The sequence below is a fragment of the Poecilia mexicana genome, unplaced genomic scaffold (genome assembly GCF_051168715.1).
Source record: "Poecilia mexicana isolate PSO_F unplaced genomic scaffold, ASM5116871v1 scaffold_6, whole genome shotgun sequence".
Classification (NCBI taxonomy): Eukaryota; Metazoa; Chordata; class Actinopteri; order Cyprinodontiformes; family Poeciliidae; genus Poecilia; species Poecilia mexicana.
In genome coordinates this window covers 228,070-252,153 of record NW_028263375.1, presented here as the reverse complement: position 1 = coordinate 252,153, position 24,084 = coordinate 228,070, and the positions used below count along the sequence as shown (strand labels likewise).

The following is a 24,084-nucleotide window of genomic DNA, read 5'->3' as shown; positions in this document are numbered from 1 at the left end:
AATTCTTTCTTTAAGAAGTATCCGGCAGATTCAGCTGTCTATTTAACCTTAGGAGCCTCAATTGATGATAAAGATCCACTTGGGGTTATTAAAATTAATCTGGTCAGACCTGATGGAGAGGAAGAAATGGAAATTGAAGTTCCTGATCAGTATGCGGCTAAAATTGACTACACTGCAGTTACACCATTGGACATCATTCAAACAGCGACTGGGTATAAGGACAGGAATTTGTGGCTGAATTGGATGGTTCAAACGGCCAAAGAAACTAACATTGGGAACTGCATTGCATGTGCTACAGCTAGACCTCATCTTTATACTGAACCTGCCCCACTACACTTGGGAGATAGTTGGGGTTTTAATTGCATGCTGAAATTAACAAGTGAGGCGGAACCCATGAATTGTACTGCACTTGCCACAATATATCCACCTATTAATAACTATACTCAAACGGGAACTTTTCTTCCGGTTAAGGGTAAAGGATTGTATGTGTGTTTTAATTTTACTCATCTTAAGCCTGATTTTAATCTAGGGCAGATTTCTAGTGATTGGTGTAATGTTACTTTGACAGCGACCAGAATTGGGCATTGGGCCAGAGCTGGACTTTATTATTTTTGTGGAGGTGATAGATTATATGTGCGAATTCCTCCTAGGACTGTTGGAGTATGTGCTATGACTCGCCTTGCAGCCCCGCTTATGGTTGTGGGTGAAAGACTTGATCCTGTAGGCCCGCCGCAGGTGCTCAACTCACTGACACAGAGGAATAAGCGACAGGTGCGTCATACACGCTCTGATACTGCATTTGATTTGACTACTAATTCTCCTACTTATATTGATGCTATCGGTGTGCCGAGAGGGGTTCCGGATCAATATAAATTGGCTGATCAAATTGCAGCAGGTTTTGAAAATTTACCAGTGGTTTCAGCTTTCTTTCCTATCACGCCGAATAAAAATGTTGATAGGATTAATTATGTCCATTATAATCTCTTGAGGCTAGCAAATCTGACCAGGGACGCTGTTGGAGGTATGAAGGACCAGTTAGCCCCTACTTCTTTAATGACAATTCAAAATCGGATGGCGCTGGACATGCTTTTGGCTGAAAAAGGAGGGGTCTGCTTTATGTTCCAAGAGAGCTGCTGTACGTTTATTCCTAATAACACAGCTCCTGATGGATCTGTTACTAGAGCATTAGAAGGTTTGAGAATTTTGAGTAAATCTATGCATGAACATTCGGGTATTGATGGTGGTTTGGACAGGTGGTTTTCTACTATGTTTGGTAAATGGAAAGGGATTGTCATGTCACTGCTAGTTTCTGTGGCTACTTTTGTGGCCATTGTGGTCACCTGTGGATGCTGTTGTGTTCCATGCATCCGTTCGCTTATTATTAGGCTTATTACAGTTTCAATTGAGAAGGGAAGCAGTGGACCACCTGCTCCGCCTCCCTATCAGATGCTTTTTCGCGGTGCTGCTGATGAGGGGGTTGTGGAGCTGGGGGGTCCTGTTTAAAAAGGGGGACTGTTATATAATTAGGCGAATGTTTTTAGTTTTTAGTTTACTAAATAGTTTTTGGTTCCTCTATTAGAAGGTTTAATCAATTTATTTGTGAGGTCTGTATGTCTCAGACCTCAAAAGGGGGACTGTTGAGAAAAAATGATTATTTTTAGTGTTTAATACAGATTAATCTTTTTGAACAAATTTTTAAAACTTTGAACAGGTTTCTGTTAGTGATTTAAAATTAAACTATGGCTGGGTAAGTATTCAAAAATACCAAGGAAAATGGGGTGATCTGCAGAGCTTCTCCCTGGACCCCTGTGGTTGTAACACATAGGACAGGAGGCCATGGATTAACATATGCAGGAAGGTAACTTTCACTATCATTTAAATTACCTTGGGAAACAGGAACTTGCAGAGTTCACGGGAGACCAGAACCCTTCTGTGAACATCTGGGTTGTGTGAAGATTCTGAACCACTAACATTTATTTACAAGATATTTTTTAGTTATAGATAGCATTCTCTGATGGAACTTGTATTATTTAGTTGTAGAATTAATTTAGACGATGATAAATGGATTTGAAAACTGTATTAATGCTGAATGTTAGAATTAAATGAAAATGTTTTGTTTAGTATTAGAAAATTACTCAGGATTTATGTTAAATGGGGTTTTGGAAAACGATTGTGTTAACTTGTATACTTAGGATTGAATATTATGTTTAATAGGTTAGAAAAAGGAATTGTACCTCATTTTGTTCTGTTGATTTTATGTGTTATTTTTGGTTTAAGGCAGGACTCAATCTTTTGGGATGCTGAGTGCAGAAGAGCAAAACTGAGTTTAACATAAACTTTCCTTAAATTAATTACAAAATTTAAGTTTGTTCCTGAGAATTTATGTAGGAAGAGACTCCCGCTTTCACACATATCTGTGAAATCCTTTTCTCAGTATATCCTTTATTTAGATGGTCTTAAAACCGCAGGAGTTCAGGATGAGCCTCTCCTCTTCGTTTGTTAAACAAAAGAGCAAATGGCCTTTGTTCACAGCAGTAAATTAGGGGAAGTTCTAAGTTTTTCTGGGTGTCCAAGGTAACTTCCAGTTGGTCAAGCGGAGGTACGCCTTAATTGAATATATTAAAAAGGAAAGACACACCTACATATAAAAGTTCGTGCACAGGAGCAAGAAGCCAGATTGCTGCCACTATTTTGCCTTTTTTGCACCAGCTCTCTCCAAAGACGCGTCTTTGCCTTTTCTTTTATCTTTTTGTCTCAGGTAATCAATGTATGTTTCTGTTGTTCTGCAATTTTGTTGTTAATTCATGAGTTGTTTTCTTATTGGATTAAATTCTGTAATTCTGTGACGTCAACACGCATTGTTGTTTCCTTGTGCCTACACGTGGCTCGCCGAGAGGACCTGGGATCTAAGGAAGAGAGAGCCAAACTTTTACCAAAGTTAACTATTTTAGAAAATTCTTCCTTAACAATACCCACTTTTTGCGCCTCTTCATGTCGCCATATCTTATGATTTATGTCACGGAATTATATTACTGACGATTAGATGGACATCTTCTCCCGCTCAGAGGAAACCAATGTGCATGTCTTGGAGCTCTGCGTGCGAGTAAAAGGGGAGGCAATGGGTGACAACATACACACGTAAGTCACATTATTGCCACCTTAAGTCCCTGAACTTCACATTTTAACGGAAAAGAAAAGTGCAATGCGACTTGGATGTAACGAATAATGTGACAGTTTTGTATAAATGTAGTGAAGTAGAAAGTGCAGATACTTACTGTAAAATGTAGTGGAGTAAAAGTAGAAAGTATCCATTATTAAATCTACTTAAGTAAAGTACAGATACACGAAAATACAGTTACTTTCCACCACTGCTAGTCAGACATTTATGCTAGAATGTTTGTATTTTTGTGAAACTGAGTTTTAACATTAAATTAGTTGATTCTCATGGTTGGCTCTGTATATTTATATATATTTTTTGTTTGTTTGTTTGTTTTTTTGGCTTCAAAATGGCTCGTTTGATAATGTTTGATAATAATTAAAACTTCTCAATGTTTGACATTGTCTATCAAAATGTTTTTGAAAACATAAATATATCAATCAGCTGCTCTATGCTGTAGTTGGTGATATGTTGTTTGCTGCTGAGCATGATCATTTCTGTGGCTAAAAGAAACATCATTTTTACATCAACTTCTAAGGTATGTGAAACTTTAGTTAAAATCATTTGAAGGCTCAGAATCAACCCGGTACCGATCCACTTTCTCGGGGGAGAAAAACTCACCTGGTATATATAAAATTTTTAGCTATTGGAGTTACGCTTAAGAGAAATTAATGTAGTCAAAGAATGTCATGAATATGTGTATTACATCTTAAGTAGGGCTGCACTGATAGTTTTCTGGCCGATCCCCAGTTACGGAACTTTAAAAAGCCTGACCTGCCGATTTTGACTTAAGCTGATACCAATTTTTTGGGGGGTGGTCATAATTTCTGTTGACCGTGTTATAATGCCGTTTACTATTGGCACTATTGGATGGTTTGGCCTGATCAGTCGGTGTCAATCTGTGTAAGATCTGAAGTAAGACAATCAAAGTGGAATAAATAGATGATTGCAACAACAAAGAAGCGGCCTGGAGTTTTTTGAAGCAGGCATCGGACAGTTTGAAATTCCCAGAGTTATCCCAGTGCAGCCCTCATACATCATTAGTTTTGCCGCACATCTATTATCAACAGAAATGACAATCGAAAAAGCGGCTCATTTAAAAGGCACGTCTGGATTCTTTGCTTCTGCTTGGAACAGTTTAGAAGCGGCAATGGCGCATGGAGAGCAGCGCAGCGTCATCAGTTAATTGAATGAAATTCCTTTTACTGCAGCTCAATCAAGTCCGCTGGAACTGAGGTATGGAAACATACACATGAACACTGACTCACTTTGTCTGAAGAGAAATTGTTAAGGACAAACAACAGGAAATGGAGGGATCTAAATCAAGCTCCATTGTAAGCGGTAAAGAAGAAAAAAAGACGATCAAGATTAACTGTAAAAGCATTACAAATACAATTGAGAAGCTTCAAAAGGATCTCAAAGCAAAGGTTCATAAAATTAAAGGAGAAATAATTATTAAAGAGCTTATGAAAAATGAAGGAAATCTTGAGTGTGTTCAGTCTCATTGTGACGATTGCTTAAAAATGCAAATCAGCTGTATGAATCTGTTATTCCTCTGTTTCCTAATGAAGAACAAGAAAGACAAAATACTTGGTTTTCAAGCTTGTGTAAATATAATTCTGAATTTATACAAGAAGTTGAAAATGGCTTTTAGATGCAGAGCAACTCAACAATGAAACTCAAATGGGTGAAGAAGCTGATTCAAATCAGGCTCAAATGTCCAGTGTGCAACCCTGTGTGAATAAAGAGCTTAATGCACCTTTTGTTTCTCAGCATTCAGAGTGTGAAGAAAATGCTGATGTTGAAGATTACGTTAAGCCAAGTGACAGTGTTTCTAATGTTGACAGCAGAAGATCTAGAGCAGTGGTTCTTAACCTGGGTTCGACTCAGGGGTTCGGCGGAGTCTCTGCCGCAGAGGTTAAGACACACTTGCGTAAAGTTGTGATGACGTGCCCCGCTTTGCCATCACTTGCTCAGAGGATCACATTACATTGCTTAGCCAATCAGTACTGCGGAGGAGCACTGATTGAAGAAGTTCCACTCTCAGCATGGATTTGAACTTGTGTCTTTAATTACTTCAACAAAACTCACCGTTTTTACCAAATTCTGTAGCTTTCGGTGTACTTCTAAATCTGCTCCTTAGTCACATCTTTTCGGGGTTGGTACTGCCTCTAGTGGCGTGGAGGTGGTAACACAACTAATATAATACATTATTAAATTCAGAATACCGCAAAGTCTTTATTATTTATTAGACATTTTTCATTCTCTTAAGAATGTAGAGCTAATTAAATGATCTAAACAAGACCTTAAAGTGGTTCCAGTTTCTCTTGATGGCCAACCTGTTGAAACTGGCAAATTTGGGTCGTTCCTGGACAGTTAGCTCAACTTTGCTGAAAACACTGACTATATTTTGAAGAACTGTTCTCAGAGACTCTACCTTTTAAGAAGACTTAGTGATCATGGGGTGACCCAACTAGACTCTAGCTGGGGCACCCCTATGTCTTGAATTTGGTGGGGGGTGGGGGGAATAATATTTTATTTATCACTACAGAAGGGTTCAGTGAATGCGCATATGAAACTGGTGGGTTCGGTACCTCAAAAAAGGTTAAGAACCACTGGTCTAGAGGAAGTCATTCATCAAGAACTAAGTCCTCTCTGTCTTCTACATCTTCAGCTCGTGTTGAAGCAGAAGCAGACATGGCTGCATTAAAGGCACGACACAAGTTGTTGAAACAGAGTATGGCAGGGGGCGCTGGCGGACATTTTTACAAAAGGGGGGCGCTGGGATGCATTTGGGGGGGCGTTTGGTCGAAGGTAAACTTTACACCTTAAATGCACAACAATGCCAGTTTCGACTTTGAGCAACTTGGTAAAACAGTATTGTGTAACATTAAACCATGCTTGGCTGCAACAATATACATGGCAGCTCTTCTTCTATTCAGTGTTTGTAGCTTCTGTTAGCTTCTTGGCGCAGCTCCGTTCTCCTGCTACTGGTAGCTAAAATCACCTCACTTTGTATCCCTCTGAAAAATGAACACATTTAAATAAAGAAATCCCTCCATGGGTGATACCACGACAGAGAGCATTCATTTTATAGCGGTAACACCGGAGCTGTAAGTGGTCCGGTATGAAACGGGGGTGATAGAACAACACAGCACTTTTAATTTTCAATAATCAGAATGCAGAAATTGTTTCCGTTGTTTTAAAAGGTTTATGTCAGTCTGCCTTTTCCCCATCAATACGTTTCTCGACCGCCCTGCACCTTAAGGGCTTAAAAAAAAAAAAACGCGCACATTGCGCAAAACTCTGAAACAGGAGAAGCGGGACATAAAACGGAGCGACGAGCTAGATGTGAATTATGGCATAAAAACAGAGAATCCGACGCTGGACAGTGAAAAATCAACATATGATGTGAAACATGACGATTAGGCGGCGCAGCAGGTGATGAGTGAAGATTACTGATGGTCAATAAACGATCAAATAAATCTAGCAACAGGAAAGAAACAAGTGGACATAGCAATAAACCAAGAGAGGACAATACTAATCAAAGGAAACTAAATGGAAATGAATGAATAACAAAATGCAAGAATAAACTAAGAAACTAAAGTAAATACAGAGGAATAAACTGGTATGGCAAGACCTTTCGATCAATAATTAATACAGAGGACTGTAGGGCAAGAATAAACACACTATTTCCAGATAAAAAGTAAAATAATATTGTTGAAATGTCATGGGTTTGTTGAGACCACATCTAGTACTGAGAATAAATATATCTTACAGATCATAACAGTAAATAACTTATCACTTATTCATGTTTTTAATTAGATTTGATTAAGAACCAGATTTGTTCTTTGTAATTTCTGTCCAGTAAAACTATTGATCTATAAATCAATAGACAGATCTATATAAAGATATAATCCATGTTTCTGTCTCATATTTCTATGGCATTAAAGGATCTGGAACTTTTGTTTTTCCACTGAAAGCTCTGGTTTGCACAATAAATGCCATGTGGGTGAAGTTTTATGGATGATACTCTGATGTCCCATTCTCCTGAAGGCAGCACAGAGCTGCACCACCAGTAACAGAAACACTGAAGAAAGAAGAGCTATGATTAATGTAGTTACAGTTCTATCCATGTTTTAATGCTGCAGAGTTCAGTCGGTTTGCAAATAGATCAAAGTTTAAACTGGCATGTTGAACATCTTTTATCTGGTCATTTTGTGGAATATTTAACAACTAGAAAATGGCACAAAATAATATTTTTTCCACTCTGATTGGCTGCTGTTAGGCCTACAGATTTTAAGTTGAATGTTCATTGCATTTTTCGTAGACACCTGTGAAAATAATTTCTATTCCCATGGCTTCTTTGTTCTGGGAAATTATTTTTGATGATAAATACAGAAACAAGCATAGAAATCAAAGCAATAGTGATAGTAATATTAATGATAAAATAATGGTCAGTGCAAAGTAGCCTGCAAATTTTTTGGTGGGGGGTGGTGAGGGACCTGGATAAGGGCTAGGGGGGCGCTGGCCCAAAAAAGGTTGAGAAACACTGATCTAGAACAAAGAAGGATGTTGGAATCTATAAATCACAGCAATGATTAAAGATAAAAGGAAGTAGTTTTGCTACTGTTGTTGGAGATATGCAGAATAAAGCTGACCCTGAAATAAAGAAAGGAAGAGAGACAGCTGTTATAAAGAGTTCTTTATTTTGTGGAGCTGGACTTTCCTTGGACACATGCCCTCTACTGGAAAGGAGAACACATGGGGAGAAGTTGACATTTCTGAAAGAAAATGGGGTGTGTTTTGACTGTGCACTGGGCACATTAGCAAAGACTGTAAAAGGCGACATCACTGTAAAGTGTGTAGTTTAAGACATCCCACCATGCTTCGTGTCTTCTCCAAAGAAAGGAAAACTGGTCCAGTCCATAACAAGAAGGAAGTGGAGACAACAAATGGAAGTGCCTCCATCTCTGGTCAATCCAGTGGTCTAACTGGAGCCAGTGAGCATGGCTTTACTCTCTCTATTTTACCAGTCAGAGTGAAGTCTACAAAAAGCCAAAAGCCAATCATAACATATGTTTTTTTAGACCCTGGAAGCTCTGCATCATTCTGTACTGAAGAACTGATGAACAAATTACATGTCACTGGGAGACATACAAGCAACTTTCTGCGTACAATGGTTCAAGAGAAGGTGGTTGGAAGCAACAATGTGTCAGATTTGGAGAATGCTGGGCTGAATGAAGACATCTTTTGTGAATTACCTGACGTATTCACACAGAGAAGCATGCCTGTTCATTATAGCAACATTCCACACCTCAAAAGATGGCCACATCTAAAAAATTTGAAGATTACAGAAATCAATTCAGGAGTTGATTTGCTCATTAGGACCAATGTGCCTAAAGCGCTGGAGCCATGGAATGTTATCTGAAGTTAAAATGGAGGCCCCTACGCAGTTAAGACGATCCTTGGATGGTCAGTGAATGGACCTCTCAGAGGAGACTGTGATGTCGACACAAGAGAGCTACAATCAACTGTTACTGTTAACAGGATTTTTGTGTCGAGACTTGAGGACTTGTGGCAACAACAAATGAAGGTTGATTTTCCTGAATGTTCTCAAGATGAGCAACCTGGATGATCCAGAGAAGATAATCAGTTCATGGAGCTGGTTACAGAATCAATTAAGTTGAAAGATGGTCATTACACCATCGCTTTGCCTCTGAGACACAAAGATCTGAAAATGCCCAACAATCAGAAAGTGGCTGAACAGCGTGTTTTGAATCTCAGAAGGAAGTTTACCAAAAACCATCAATTCCATTCTGACTACACTAACTTCATGAATGACATTATTTCCAAGGGCTACGCGGAGTCTCAGTTTAAAATATTGAATGGTGTGATGGGAGGGTTTGGTATATACCACACCATGGAGTATATCATCCTCATAAGAAGAAGATAAGAGTCGTGTTTGGCTGTGGTGCAACATTTGGAGGAAAATCCTTAAACACTCAACTCTTACAAGGTCCAAACCTCACCAGTTCATTGGTTGGTGTCATCACCAGATTCAGAAAGGAACCTGTTGTCATCACAGCAGACATTGAGGCCATGTTTCATCAGGTCCGAGTACCACCATCTGACTCTGATCTGTTGAGATTTCTCTGGTGGCCAAATGGAGAGTATGAACAGCATCCGGTGGAGTACCAAATAGTTGCACACCTTTTTGGAGCTACATCATCTCCAAACTGTGCATGTTTTGCACTGAAAAGGTGTGCAGAGGACAATGAACAGCTGTTTAGCCCAAATGTCATAGATGCTGTGCTTCACAACTTTTATGTGGATGACTGTTTGGTCTCTGTAAGCACAGAAGAGGAAGCGCTTCCTCTTCTGTGGAAGAGTCATTATATCAAGGACTCCATGCTTTGTGCAAGAAAGGTGGATTTCAACTTCTCAAATTGATAAGTAACTGTGTAATTGCAGTGTTCTTACTGCAATACCACAGCATGAAAAATCCATTGAGGTCAAGCACCTGGATATGGATAATGATGATCTACCTGTGGAGTGTGTGTTGGGAGTACAGTGGTGTGTACAATCAGACCTGCTGAAATTCAAGATCATCCTCAAAGACAGACCTCTGACAAGACGAGGAGTCTTGTCCATCATAAGTTCCATCTATGATCCTCTTGGATTTCTGGCACCAGTTGTTTTAGTCGCAAAGGGGATTCTACAAGATCTAAGCAGAAGACACGTTGACTGGGATGATCATTTGCCACATGATGCTTCCCAGAAGTGGAAAAACTGGTTGGAAGGACTTCATCAGCTTGAACGGTTTGGAGTTAGCAGATGTCTGAAACCACAGGACTTTGGACAAGCTACAAGTTCGCAGCTTCATAATTTCAGTGATGCAAGGAAGAATGAATATGGAACTGTGAGCTACCTGTTGTCATGAGTTGCGGTTGGTGGTGGTGAGGAGAGACGCAGAGAACCCAGGTTATGGTGAAAATAATGAATTTAATGATGAAGCTCACAGTCCAAAAACAGGCAGCACGGCAGAAAGACAGGCACACAGCCAAATACCGGTAGCAACTGATACACAGGACAAAAACGAGAGCTAACGCTATCCAGGACTTCACAGTTCTACTGGAGCGGAAACAAGACGTGACTTCTAAGTCACACACAGACACAACGAACTTAGACAACGACAAGGACCCGACGAAGAACACAGACACAGGTGGGCTTAAATACACATGGAGGGTAATCAGGTAAGTAGACACACCTGGGAGACAATCAACGGGGAGGACAGGACAGAGACTCACAGGGAAACAGGAACACATTGAAAAACTCAAAAACACACAGAAAACCACGGATCATGACAGTACCCCCCCCCTCAAGGGCGGATACCAGACGCCCAAACAGAAAAGTCCAAAAACCAAAAACAACCCAGCAGGGTGGGCGGCGGGGCGACGGCAGGAGGGCCAGAGTCCAGAAAACAGTCCAAAACACAAAACAACCCAACAGGGTGGGCGGAGGGGCGACGGAAGGAGGGCCAGAGTCCAGAAAACAGTCCAGAACAGGGAAAACCAGTCCGGGGCCGCCCACAGCAACAGAGGCGGAGCCTGGACCGCGGTGGGCGGCGTCTCCGGCACAGGAAACGGAGACGTGGAGGCGGGTCCGGCGGTCTCCTCCGCCGGCGCAGGAAACGGAGACCCGGAGGCGGGTCCGGCGGGCGTCGCCGGCGCAGGAAGCGGAGTCCCAGAGGCGGGTCCGGCGGGCGTCGCCGGCGCAGGAAGCGGAGTCCCGGAGGCGGGTCCGGCGGGCGTCGCCGGCGCAGGAAGCGGAGTCCCGGAGGCGGGTCCGGCGGGCGTCGTCTCCGGCGCAGGAAGCCGAGACGTGGAGGCGGGTCCGCCGGGCGACGTCTCCGGCGCAGAAAGCCGAGACGTGGAGGCAGGTCCGCCGGGCGACGTCTCCGGCGCAGAAAGCCGAGACGTGGAGGCGGGTCCGCCGGGCGACGTCTCCGGCGCAGAAAGCCGAGACGTGGAGGCGGGTCCGCCGGGCGACGTCTCCGGCGCAGAAAGCCGAGACGTGGAGGCGGGTCTGGCGGGTGTCGCCGGCGCAGGAAGCGGAGTCCCAGAGGCGGGTCCGGCGGGCGTCGCCGGCGCAGGAAGCGGAGTCCCGGAGGCGGGTCCGGCGGGCGTCGCCGGCGCAGGAAGCGGAGTCCCGGAGGCGGGTCCGGCGGGCGTCGTCTCCGGCGCAGGAAGCCGAGACGTGGAGGCGGGTCCGCCGGGCGACGTCTCCGGCGCAGAAAGCCGAGACGTGGAGGCGGGTCCGCCGGGCGACGTCTCCGGCGCAGAAAGCCGAGACGTGGAGGCGGGTCCGCCGGGCGACGTCTCCGGCGCAGAAAGCCGAGACGTGGAGGCGGGTCCGCCGGGCGACGTCTCCGGCGCAGAAAGCCGAGACGTGGAGGCGGGTCCGCCGGGCCGGCAGGAAGGCCGGCTGGGATCTCGGGCGGAGCAGACTCTGGAAATTCGGGCGGAGCAGACTCTGGAAACTCGGGCGGAGCAGACTCTGGTAACTCGGGTGGAGCAGACTCTGGAAACTCGGGCGGAGCAGACTCTGGAAACTCGGGCGGAGCAGACTCAGGAAACTCGGGCGGAGCAGACTCAGGAAACTCGGGCGGAGCAGACTCAGGAAACTCGGGCGGAGCGGGCTCGGGGAGCTCTGGCTCGGGGGAAGGCTGCGCTCCGGCAGCAGGCTCGGGGAGCTCTGGCTCGGGGGAAGGCTGCGCTCCGGCAGCAGGCTCGGGGAGCTCTGGCTCGGGGGAAGGCTGCGCTCCGGCAGCAGGCTCGGGGAGCTCGGGCGGCTGCGCTCCGGCAGCAGACTCGGGGAGCTCGGGCGGCTGCGCTCCGGCAGCAGACTCGGGGAGCTCGGGCGGCTGCGCTCCGGCAGCAGACTCGGGGAGCTCGGGCGGCTGCGCTCCGGCAGCAGACTCGGGGAGCTCGGGCAGCTGCGCTCCGGCAGCAGACTCGGGGAGCTCGGGCGGCTGCACTCCGGCAGCAGACTCGGGAAGCTCGGGCGGCTGCACTCCGGCAGCGGACTCGGGAAGCTCGGGCGGCTGCACTCCGGCAGCGGACTCGGGAAGCTCGGGCGGCTGCACTCCGGCAGCGGACTCGGGAAGCTCGGGCGGAGCAGCTGCGGCAGGTTCAGGCGGCAACGAGGAAACGGAGACAGCTGGAGGAGGCTCTGGAGCTGGCGCAGAGAAAGACGGGGCTGAGTTGGACGCTGGGAACATAGAATTGACTGGCCTTGGCGGCAGCAGGTCCCCTCTCAACACCGCCCTCGCCGTCTGGAACTCCCACTCCACCTCCTGGCGCAGCAGCTCCAAACCTGGGTGAGGGCAACGCACAATCCACTTCTCCAGCCAGACTAGCATCCGGGTGGCGGCGTTGAGGCGGCTGCCCGGAACATACGGCTTCGTCACCTCAGCCTGGTACTTCCTGATTTCACCCATCAGGAGGCGACGGTCTGCTGGGTCCATGTTGGTAAGCTGCGTTCCTCACCTTTACTGGTCGGGTCCTTCTGTCATGAGTTGCGGTTGGTGGTGGTGAGGAGAGACGCAGAGAACCCAGGTTATGGTGAAAATAATGAATTTAATGATGAAGCTCACAGTCCAAAAACAGGCAGCACGGCAGAAAGACAGGCACACAGCCAAATACCGGTAGCAACTGATACACAGGACAAAAACGAGAGCTAACGCTATCCAGGACTTCACAGTTCTACTGGAGCGGAAACAAGACGTGACTTAGACACAGACACAACGAACTTAGACAACGACAAGGACCCGACGAAGAACACAGACACAGGTGGGCTTAAATACACATGGAGGGTAATCAGGTAAGTAGACACACCTGGGAGACAATCAACGGGGAGGACAGGACAGAGACTCACAGGGAAACAGGAACACATTGAAAAACTCAAAAACACACAGAAAACCACGGATCATGACACCTGTTGCAGTGTAATGCTGGTGGACAAGTGCACTGTGCATTTGTAATGAGTAAAGCCCATGTAGCTCCACTGAAACCCACCACCATCTCTCTTATGGAGTTGACAGCTGCAGTGGTTGCCAGCTGTATGGTGTTAATCCACAGTATTCAGCCACGCCCCTAACTCCTCCCAAACTCCAGCGGACTGACAACTGACCAGCTCTCCATCTCACGAGTCCGAAAAGCCTCTAATTCCTGGGTACTACCGCAAATAAGAATGTAGAGAACTTTTGTTTAAGCTGGAAGCGAGAAAGATTCGTCAAAGCTCTAACTACCTTCATCCAGACGTTATGACCCGCTTCAGTCTATGATTCAGACATCGGAGTAGCCCCGCCGGTGTCCGAGCTCATAAACCACATCTGTTCACTGCTCTTTCTCTGTTTATTAACGTGCACTTGTTACAGCTTAGATAAGTTTAGCAACTAGGAATAAGTCCCAGGGTCATTATTTATCTGAACTAAAGAACGTACGAAGCCACCCTAATTTACTAGGACCATCAACATTGATTTCACATTAATCAGAAGAATTAAATCTGGTTGACTCAATTAATTTAACTGTCCACAACATCAAATTATACTTTAGTATTTTATTAGCAAGCTTTAGCAAGGGAAAAGGACATACAGCATTTCAATAAAAAAATTTAGAAATTAATACTTTTAAGAATTTTTAGAAATTACTCCTACTTCTAACCCTACACTGTGTCTTAATCTAAATAGAAACTTTGGGGAGGCAGTTTTTCACTCGAACCCAGATGCAGAGACGATCTTTGGCAGCAGAGAACTTTAATGTCCATGGATGGAGTCCTGTCTTTGTCTCGACAGAATCCTTTTTAGAATAAATCCAAAGTTGAACTGGTGAGAATCCTCAATGAACTCAGTTCTTTATCCATATACGATCTTTGTCTATTCCCCATGTCCACTGCAGCATCGTTGGAATCTTTTGGGCTGAGCGTGGGGCTGCAGTCAAATAAGAATCCCGGGTTGTGGGTAAACGGATCTTGTTCCTTTCTTGTGCAGTGAGTAGTCGTCCCGGGGTATCATCACGCAGCCCTCCGTTGATTCTGCATCTCCGTGTGGTCGACTCGAACGCTGCGGGACAAAGAACCCCGATTCTTCTGTCTGGTGTCTTTTTATTTCTTGTCAGCAGCCACACAACTTTCCTCACGTACGTTTTTCCTTGACGTCAACTGCCTTTTGGTTGGCCTCAACCTTCAGACGAACTTGCCTTTTCCTTGGAACTGTACTTTCTGAAGTTCTCAGTTTGCCTTCTGCACCTGTTTCCTTCATGCATCTCAAAAATCTCACTTCCTTTTTCTTCTGTACTGACTGCTTGGACAGATGATCTCATATCCATCACCATCTTGGAGACATGATGTCTGTTCTAATGACCTAATGTCTTGGTCACCTCTGCTCTCCTTTCAGTTCCTCTTTTCCCCTGACCTATCACCTACCATCTACCTCCAACACAACATCAGTGACCTTTAGTTACAGTTACACATTTCATACCATTTCAAGTTCAATGTCAAAATCACATTTATAACCTTTTAGTTTCTCTGATTTAGCATTCATTTATAATTTTATAATAACCATTACTTATTAGTTACTCTTATTATAATCATAATGTGAGTTATTACAGACATTTCTGAAAAGAAACCAAGAATAATCCATTATTCTAATTATTTGACACCATGTTACAGTTACTTGTTTCACCAGTAAGTACTTCCATAAGTATAAGCGTAAGTGTAAATATTCTTATAATCAAACCAACATCAACCACTGGTTAAACCAATATTAATTATTGGTTTAATCATAAGTTATCATTATTAATTTGAATATTTTACTCTGGGTTTTATCCAATTACTCAAAATGTTTAGATTTTATTCTTTAAACCTTTAATGCTCAAAATGAGCAATCTGAACTATTTTTATTCACTGCAGGCTGGAAACTTCCTCTTTCTTCAGGAAACCTGCTCTTCCTGTTCCATGACTCTCTTTCTGTCTGATTATGATTTTTTATGATTAAATAGAAAAAAGTAGAATTAAAGCAAAGTTTGCAGGAGACAATAACAACACACACAACCAGATTTTCATTACCGTCTGACTCTACTGTTGGGTCTTGATGTCACCTGTGTAATTAGTTTTAAAGATAACTTTATTTATTATTATTAAACTAAAATCTCCAGCAAGGGGAAGTGGGATGAGCTCAACTTTTCTCGACAATGGATAAGCTGTTTAGTTTAGTTTAGTTTAGTTTAGTTTATTTCAGACAAACCTTTCTACCTAACCCCTAACCCTAACCCTACCCAGTGTAAACAACACCAAAAAAAAAAACAATAAAAAAACAAAAAACATAAAAAACAAAAACACATCACATCGGTGATTTATGAGTCTGAAAAGGAGTATGATGAAGTATAACTTATGTAATCATACCCCGTTTCCAGCTGTAATTTGTCACAGTATTTTCAATATCCAGTATCCTTTCTGACAAAGGAAATAATAAGTGTAATAAAATTTCCTCAACTAGATGAAAATAGTGCATACACACACATACACATCTGTACACATACATATATACATATTTACATATACAAACATATGTACATACACCCATATACACTCCCATCTGCTTATAGACAAAATACACAGCTATTTACATACCTTTATATATTTACCCACACCTGCGCCGACATGCCACCTACTTGATGACATCATACTTAAAGTTTTAATTTCCAACCAGGATTATCCCCCTTGTTCTTCCTTATAACTTTGAATAATAGCTGTCTTGAGACCTTTCTTAAAATGTCTCATACTTGGACTTTGCTTCAGCTCTTTAGAAAGTTTATTCCAGATCCTCACACCAACACCAGAAATGCACAATGTTTTCATTGTTGTACGAGCCTTCAAAGTTCTGAAGTTAAGGTTTTCTCTATAGTCATATCCCCCCACTCTATCGGAAAATAATTGTTGAATCTTTTCTGGCAATATTTTGTTTCTGACTTTAAACATGATCTGTGCAGTTTGAAACTCTACTAGATCAGTAAATTTCAATAAATAAGAATCTATAAATAGATTGTGGGTATGACAGTAAAAATCAACCTTATGAACTAAACGAATGGCTCTTTTTTGTAATGTGCATAATGGTTGTAGTAACGTTCTGTAAGTGTTGCCCCAAATTTCCACACAGTAACTTAGGTAAGGTAAAATAAGTGAGCAGTACAGAATGTATAGGGCAGAGGAGTTTAAATATTTTCTAGCATTAGCAAGAACTGCAATACTTCTTACCATTTTAGATTGGACATATCTTATATGAGGTTTCCAACAGATCTTGTTTTGAATCAGTACTCCCAAAAACCGAATTTCAGTCACTCTCTCCACAGTCATATTATCAATTTGTATTCTTAAGTCACTCTTCTCTTTACACTTACCGAACAACATAAACTTTGTTTTATCTAAATTTAGTGACAATTTGTTTATATTAAACCACTCCTTCAATTTACATAAATCTTGATTCATTTCAAGCAACAGCTTTCGTAAATCTTCACCCGTGCCAAAAATGGTTGTATCATCAGCAAATAGTACAAAGTTAAGTCTCTTAGATACCTTACATATATCATTTATATACAAAATAAACAATTTTGGCCCCAATACCGAGCCCTGGGGGACACCACAAACAATATCCAAGCATGAGGATTGGAAATCACCCAACTGCACAAATTGTTGCCTATTGCTGAGATAATTTTTCATCCAATGCAACACTACTCCTCTTAGACCATAACACTCAAGTTTTCTGAGTAGTATATCATGATCAATTGTGTCAAATGCTTTTTTCAAATCAATGAATACTCCAACAGCATGTTTCTTTTTATCTAAAGCACTGGTCACCTCTTCCATTAAATGCAAAACTGCCATTGCTGTGGATCTTTGTGACCTAAATCCATACTGACTGTCCGTCAGTAGATGATGTTTACTAATAAAACTTTCTAGTCTGACAACAAATATTTTTTCCACAATTTTAGAAAATTGTGGAAGTAATGAAACAGGCCTATAATTTGTGAAGTCATGTCTATTCCCCGATTTGTATAGTGGGATAACTTTTGCAATTTTCATTTTTTTTGGAAATATTCCTGTTTGAAAAGACAGATTACAGATATATGTTAGCGGTTTAATAATTTCCACAATCACTTTCTTAATTATTATCATGTCGATGCCGTCATAATCAGTTGACCTTTTATTTTCACATTTATTTACTATATCTATAATTTCGTTTTCCTCCACAGCTATAAGAAACATGGAATCTGGATTTCTAACTAATGCGTCATTTAGTGTTTCATGTCCTGTGGGCTGCGGTATTTCCTCAGCCAATTTTGGGCCCACACTCACAAAATATTTGTTAAAATTATGAACTATCTCTTCCATATTATTTAATTGTTTATCTTCATTGTTTGTGAAGTTTTGTGGATAACTAACATGTTTGAAATTTTTCCTAATAACAATGTTTAAAATATTCCAAATACCTTTAATATTATTTTTATTTCTGTCCAACTGTTTACTATAGTAATCTTGTTTTGCTTTTCTTAAAACAGCAGTCAATTTGTTCTTGTATTTCTTATATTTATTTTCTGTCACAGTTGATCTATGCCTTATAAAATCTCTATATAGCTTATTCTTTTTTTTACAGGCATTTTGCAAACCCTTTGTGATCCATGGATGATCAGAATATTTATTTTCAGAAGTAAACTCTACAATTGGACAATTTTTGTCATATAATAATTTGAAAATATTCAGAAAATTATCATATGCTTTATCCACGTCATTTTCTGTTAGTACTGACTCCCAAGTTTGTTTAGATAAATCATCTTTGAATGCATTTATAGATTTTTCCGTCCTTAATCTTTTATGAATTGAATTATTTTTAGTCTTTACTTTCTTGTGGCAGATATCACAAACAACAAAAACAGGTAAATGATCACTGATGTCATGAACTAACAATCCACTTATGGTGTTGTCTATTAAATTTGTAAATATGTTATCTATTAATGTAGCTCTATTAGCTGTGATTCTGCTAGGTCTCGTAATTTGAGGGAAAAGACTCAGACTACATGTGGTATTAATAAACTCTTCAGTCAATTTGTGGTTGTTGACATTTAGCAGATCGATATTAAAGTCCCCACAAATAAAATAGTTCTTTGAATTTATAGCTGTATATGTTTTCTCAAACCATTCTATGAAAAGGTTCATGTTAGAACCAGGAGCCCTATATATACAGCTAACAATTATATTTTTATTTTTTTCCATATATATTTCAACTGTTAAATATTCAAAATGATCTTTAACCACATTAGTCATGTTTTCAATTAACTTATATCTAAAATTGTTGTACACATATACAGCAACTCCTCCACCAATCTTTCCTTCTCTATTAATATAACTAAATTCATAACCCTCTAATTCAAAATCGGCTCCCTTATTCGAAGTAAGCCAGGTTTCTGAGATAGTAATGACACTAAAAGGCTGTTTAAATTGATTTAAACAATCCTTGATGTGGTTAAAGTTCGCATATAAACTTCTACTGTTGAAGTGTATTATGGAGAATTTATTGTCTGTATTAACTGTAATATTATATTGTTGAGTCGAGTAGTAGCAACAGTTATTCCCATTGTTATAGAAAAAGTTGTTTTCTGGGTCCAAGTCCTTTTCCTTATCCTGACTTTTATATTCAGTGTAGTCAAAAGTTTTCAGTTCAGGGTAATCTGCTTTAGTTAGAGGTGTTAATGTTGTATCCATAGCCGATGAGGACAACATGTTGTTTAACTGAGACATGGTGATTTAGTGTCATATGCAATCATCTAAGATCCCAGATATAACATAAAGCATTCAGTTGTACTTATCCAGGTCAGCGATGTCCCGAACAACCAGAACCTTTGCCTCCTCTGGAGTTCCATTAAGTTTAACAAAAACCTTACAATTTGTTGTCCATGTTGATTGAATCTTTCCTTGTTTTCTCAGAAACCGAGCCTTTCTGGCGATATCAGCATTCTTCTTGGTCAAGTGTTCATTAATAAATACATCAGATCCTTTCAGCAATCTGCCTTGTTTTAACAGAGCAAACTTGTATTTCCTCTTTGTGAATCTCATGATAATGGCAGGTTTATCATCTTTTCCTCTTCTCGGAAGCGGGTGGCATGCTTCCACAGTGTCACAGTCCACCTCTATCCCCTTGGTCCGGAGGAAAGAAGTCACCTGTTTCTCTGTGGAGTTAAGCACTTCGACCGATGGTTCACCAACAGTACTAGTTGTAGCCACAGCGCTGGCATACGAACTGGGCTTAACTCTAAGTCCCGTGATGATCACATCATTTATCTTACTGTACTGTTCCAATTCAGCCACTCGGTTCTCCAATGCAGCGATTCGTTTATCCTTTTCCTCATTAGAAAGTCTCAACGACTTCACTTCTTTCACTAAGTCCAGAATGTTGTTTTGGTGCAGCCGTATCGCTGTCACTTCCTCCGAGAGAAAATCCAAGGATTTCTTGATATCATCCAGATCCTCTGAAGCTGGAGTCTTTCTGGGTCCCATTTTCTTTCAATTTCACTTTTTTTTTTTCTTTTTACTTATTTCTTCTCCAATGAAAATTCCTCGCCACTGCTTGCGAGTTACCTTCCAGATTTCCACTGCCTACCGGCTTCCAGTTAGCTTACAGTTAGCTCCCACCGCTTACAGGCTAGCTTCGGTTAGCTTCAGATCGCTGTACTTTTAACGAAAACGCTCCGTGAAGCATTTCTCCTCACCGATCACGCTGAGCAGTTAAACGGCTCTCTCCGCATCATTCAGGTCCTCATTCGCCGTCTTGTCGATGTTGCTGGTATGTTTTCTTTCCGTTGTTTTCGGTGACGGACAGCTTGAACATGGGAGTGTCAAGCACAGGCAGCGTCGGAGCAGAACCAGTGGTAACTTGGCTGCTATTAAGTTACAAACATAACTTGAGGAAGGAGTTAAGTATTTTGGACTGTTTTGAAGTACCTCAAGAATGAAAGATTGAGGTTTATGACCTTTGTGACAAATAGAGTTGGAAAGATACTCAGTTTGTCAAATCCCTTACAGTGGAGGTACGTTGCTACCAGTATTAATCCATCAGACTTGGCATCCAGAGGAACAAGTGTGGAGTCTCTTCTGAAAGCTGATACCTGGGTGTCTAGACCAAAGTTTCTTGAATGGAATTGGCCTGCAAATCCCGAGGACATAAATCATTTTGCTCTGGAGGATCCAGAAGATCCAGAGGTCAAGACATTGGATTCTGTTAATGTCACATGCACCAATGAATGAATGAATTCATTCATTCATTCATTTTCCTCTTGGGACAAACATTCATTTTCCTCTTGGGACAAACTGAAAACAATGGTCGGGTGGCTACTCAGGTTTAAACAATTGCTGTTCAAACTAGCTCAAAAGAGAGCACAACTGAAGTTGGATTTTGCCGACTGATCTTGATGACATTACACTTCAAGAAAGGTTGAAGAAAGAAATGAATGTGTACAAGAAAAACGTTGCATTGGGAGCCTCATCAATGGAGGAGTTTGGAAAAGCTGAGAGTGCCATCATCTGCTATTGTCAAAGAAAGTGATATCCTGAGGAAATGATAGGCTTACATGAATGTGTGAAGAAAACAAGCAAGCTCCATAAGCTTGATCCTATTCTCGAAGGTGGTGTTCTAAGAGTTGGTGGAAGGCTAAGCAAAGCAGCTATGCCTGCTGAAGCTAAATACCCAGCCATATTGGCTAAAGACCTTCACATCTCTGAAATCCTACTGCGCCACATACATCATCGGACAGGCCATGGTGGACGTAATCATGTGCTTGCTGAACTGTGTCAAAGATATTGGATCCCTGGTGCCACTGTTGCAATTAGGAAGATCCTATCTAAATGCATGACTTGTCCACGACTCCATTCTGCACCAGGAAGTCAAAGGATGGCCGGCCTTCCACAGGAACGAATGTATCCAAACAAACCCCCATTTACTTGTGTGGGTGTGGATTGTTTTGGACCCTTTGAAATAAAACATGGCAGGAGCCTGTTAAAATGATATGGAGTCATCTTTACCTGCAAGGCAATAAGAGCAGATCACCTGGAGATGTTGTCATCACTGGATACTGATTCCTTCATCAATGGTCTCCGAAGATTTATTGTCAGACGTGGTCAACTGCTGGAGCTACGTTCAGACAATGGAACCAACTTTATAGGAGCTGAACGAGAGTTAAGAGAAGGAATTGAAAGATGGAATCAAACTCTAATCAGTCACTCTCTCCTTCAGAAAGGAATAAAATGGTCTTTCAATCCCCCTACTGGTTCACACCATGAAGGTGCATGGGAAAGTGTTAAATTCTGTTTTGAAAACACAGAGTCTTGATGAAGAAAGTTTTCACACAGTTTTCTGTGAAGTTGAGGCCATCATCAATAGTTGGCCTATACCCAAAGCCTCTACTGATACCCATGACCTGGAAGCACTATCTCTAAATCATCTTCTTCTGTTAAAGACCATGCCTTCATTGCCACCAGGAGTGTTTTCCAAGAGTGATGTCTACGCTCAACGAAGATGGAGACAATTGCAATATATGGTGTATCTCTTCTGGAAGAGGTTAAAGGAATACTTGCCTCAACCACAAGAGCAGCAGAAGTGGCAAAGAATAAGACGGAACTTTCTTCCAGGAGATGTTGTCCTCATCGTGGACGACTCTGCTCCATGCAACTCTTGGTTAATGGGTAGAATTGTGAACATTGTTCCTGATAAAGGAGGACTGATGCGGTCAGTTCGCATCAAGACAAAGACGAACTACCTGGAAAGACCGCAGGGTTTCCCCCAGTGTATTATAAGCCTGGCGGCCCGCCATGCTTTACTAGCCTCGCCGCCAGGCTAAGCGTTGCTTGTTTATGTTAAGGGGAAAAAAAAAAACTCACTTTTTTTTTAAAGCCAGGCTGCAAGCATCTCTGTTGCTCTGAGCATTTCACTAGCAGAGCAGATTTATCCTTAAGGATAGGTTTATAATAGATAGGTTTATAGTTTATGCATTTAAAGCTGACAGCGCAGACCAATCACACAGCTGGCGCCTCTGCGCTTTGCCTCTGCGCTTTGCCTTGCTGATTTATCTTTGTGAAGTGTTACGGCCACTTATAGCTGAAGTGCAATAAAACAGCCAGTATAAAAGGAACAATATTTATTATTACAAAATAAGAGGGTGTGTATTTGCAAAAACAATCATTAAACAAAATAAATGAAAAACAAGGAAAAAAAGAAAAACTCTAAAAGAACAGCAGGGTGCAGCGACAACTGCAAAAAAAAAAAAAAAAATTACCAAACGCTTATTAAATCTTATTAAAGCAATAAAAACATATGATTCAATCCAGTTAAAAAAATGTACAAAGCCTACCTGCAGCGTCGACCAACAACACGCCCAGGTGACGCTACCGTCAGATCATTAAAAATGAAGTGTGGCCCTATATAAAAACACCACGTCAACACTGATTTAATATAATCAAATTAAAAGAATTTTGTCCTTACCACAAAACAACAAACACACAAACCTCATCACAAACAGTGGAACGCGTGGGCCTACACACCTGGTCGAACACACAGAGGAAATTGACAATTGGCCACCAGCCTGCCAGCTTCCCTTTTATGGGAGCTCAAGATGTGGAGGAAGTGACACCTGGTGGTTCCACCTGTTACAGAACGAACAATTATATACGGCGTTTACACCTCAACGCGCTGCCCGGCGTGTGGCTCTGTGTCTGTCTTCCCTGTAAAGTTTATGTCTGTGGTCCCGGTTGGCCGGAGCAGCGCTAACCTCATCATGAAGGTTCAGCCCGGTGAGGAGCTTTCGCGCTCTTCTCGGAGTCATGCATCACGCTGATTTTATATTATTTTATTATTATTATTTTTAGTATTATTTTTCCGGCTACACGATGCATCAAACCATATCAAATGTGTTGTCTATGCATGTCCAATGTCCGTGCCGCCGCGCATTAACGCGTGGCCGCACGGAGATCTGATTAACTCGTGACCGTCAGACGCGGTCGAGTCCCATAAACTCGACCAACCAGAATAGTTTCTGTGACGATTAAAAACACAACAGAGACGAAATGGAACAACCACTAAAGCCAAATCTCCCGTTTGTTGCGCATCTCTCTGCAGTGCAGCGGATTTACTCATTGTGCAGGACTGGTCCAAAGCTGCATGAGGCCTTGCGCAGACTTTGACTTAGGGGCCCCTCTAGCTGCTAAAATCAACAGCACCTCTAAACAGCTTCTGTGTTTGAGTTAGTAAAATATGGCAGAAGGGCGTAGTTTAGTTGGCCAGCCTAAAAAGCAATAAGTTATAATCACAGTTTACTAATTAACCTCCAGCACTGAGATCTGGACCAAATCTAAGGCTCCAGATCATAACGGTCACCCAAAGGTTTACGCACAGCGGTAGCTTCGGGTCGGGATCATGAACCGGTCTGACATCTGAAAAAGGGCTTTGGCTCTGATCCGGTCCAGGTCCGAACCAATTCTGCCTAAAAATTAAATGAGATTTCTGTATTTGTCACCTTTTATAGAACTGTGATGATGTTTTCTGGGATTAGGATGAAAAAAAAAGAGAGACATCGGGCCCATGTCCATTTACGGCCCGGACCAAATGCTCTCCCACAGTTTGCCCAGAGCAGATCATTTTTGCTCAGGTCGAAAAATAATTGCGTGAATTGGTTTTTTTTTTCCCCACTCTTTGTTCTTCCAAAAACCAATCAGCATCAGTAGCCATAAATGGCTACTGATGGTTGACTGTTGAAATTAATTTTTGTCTGCTAAATAACAAGCACATTAAAGTTTATTCACAATGTTTTTCATTTTGTTTTTAA

The 24,084-nt window shown here is 42.0% G+C and overlaps 1 protein-coding gene across 1 annotated transcript; it reads right to left on the bottom strand.

Annotated features, from left to right (window-relative positions):
• Nucleotides 1-17,031: 17,031 nt before the first annotated feature.
• LOC148158497 (uncharacterized) lies at nucleotides 17,032-19,768 on the bottom strand. The gene has a single exon (XM_088006700.1). It carries the CDS (start codon nucleotides 19,766-19,768, stop codon nucleotides 19,067-19,069), a length of 702 nt encoding a protein of 233 aa, XP_087862826.1. The 3' UTR covers nucleotides 17,032-19,066.
• Between the last annotated feature and the right edge of the window lie 4,316 nt (nucleotides 19,769-24,084).

Coding starts and splice junctions, on each gene's coding strand:
- LOC148158497 (XM_088006700.1), bottom strand. CDS start 19,768: ATGGGACCCAGAAAGACTCCAGCTTCAGAGGATCTGGATGATATCAAG.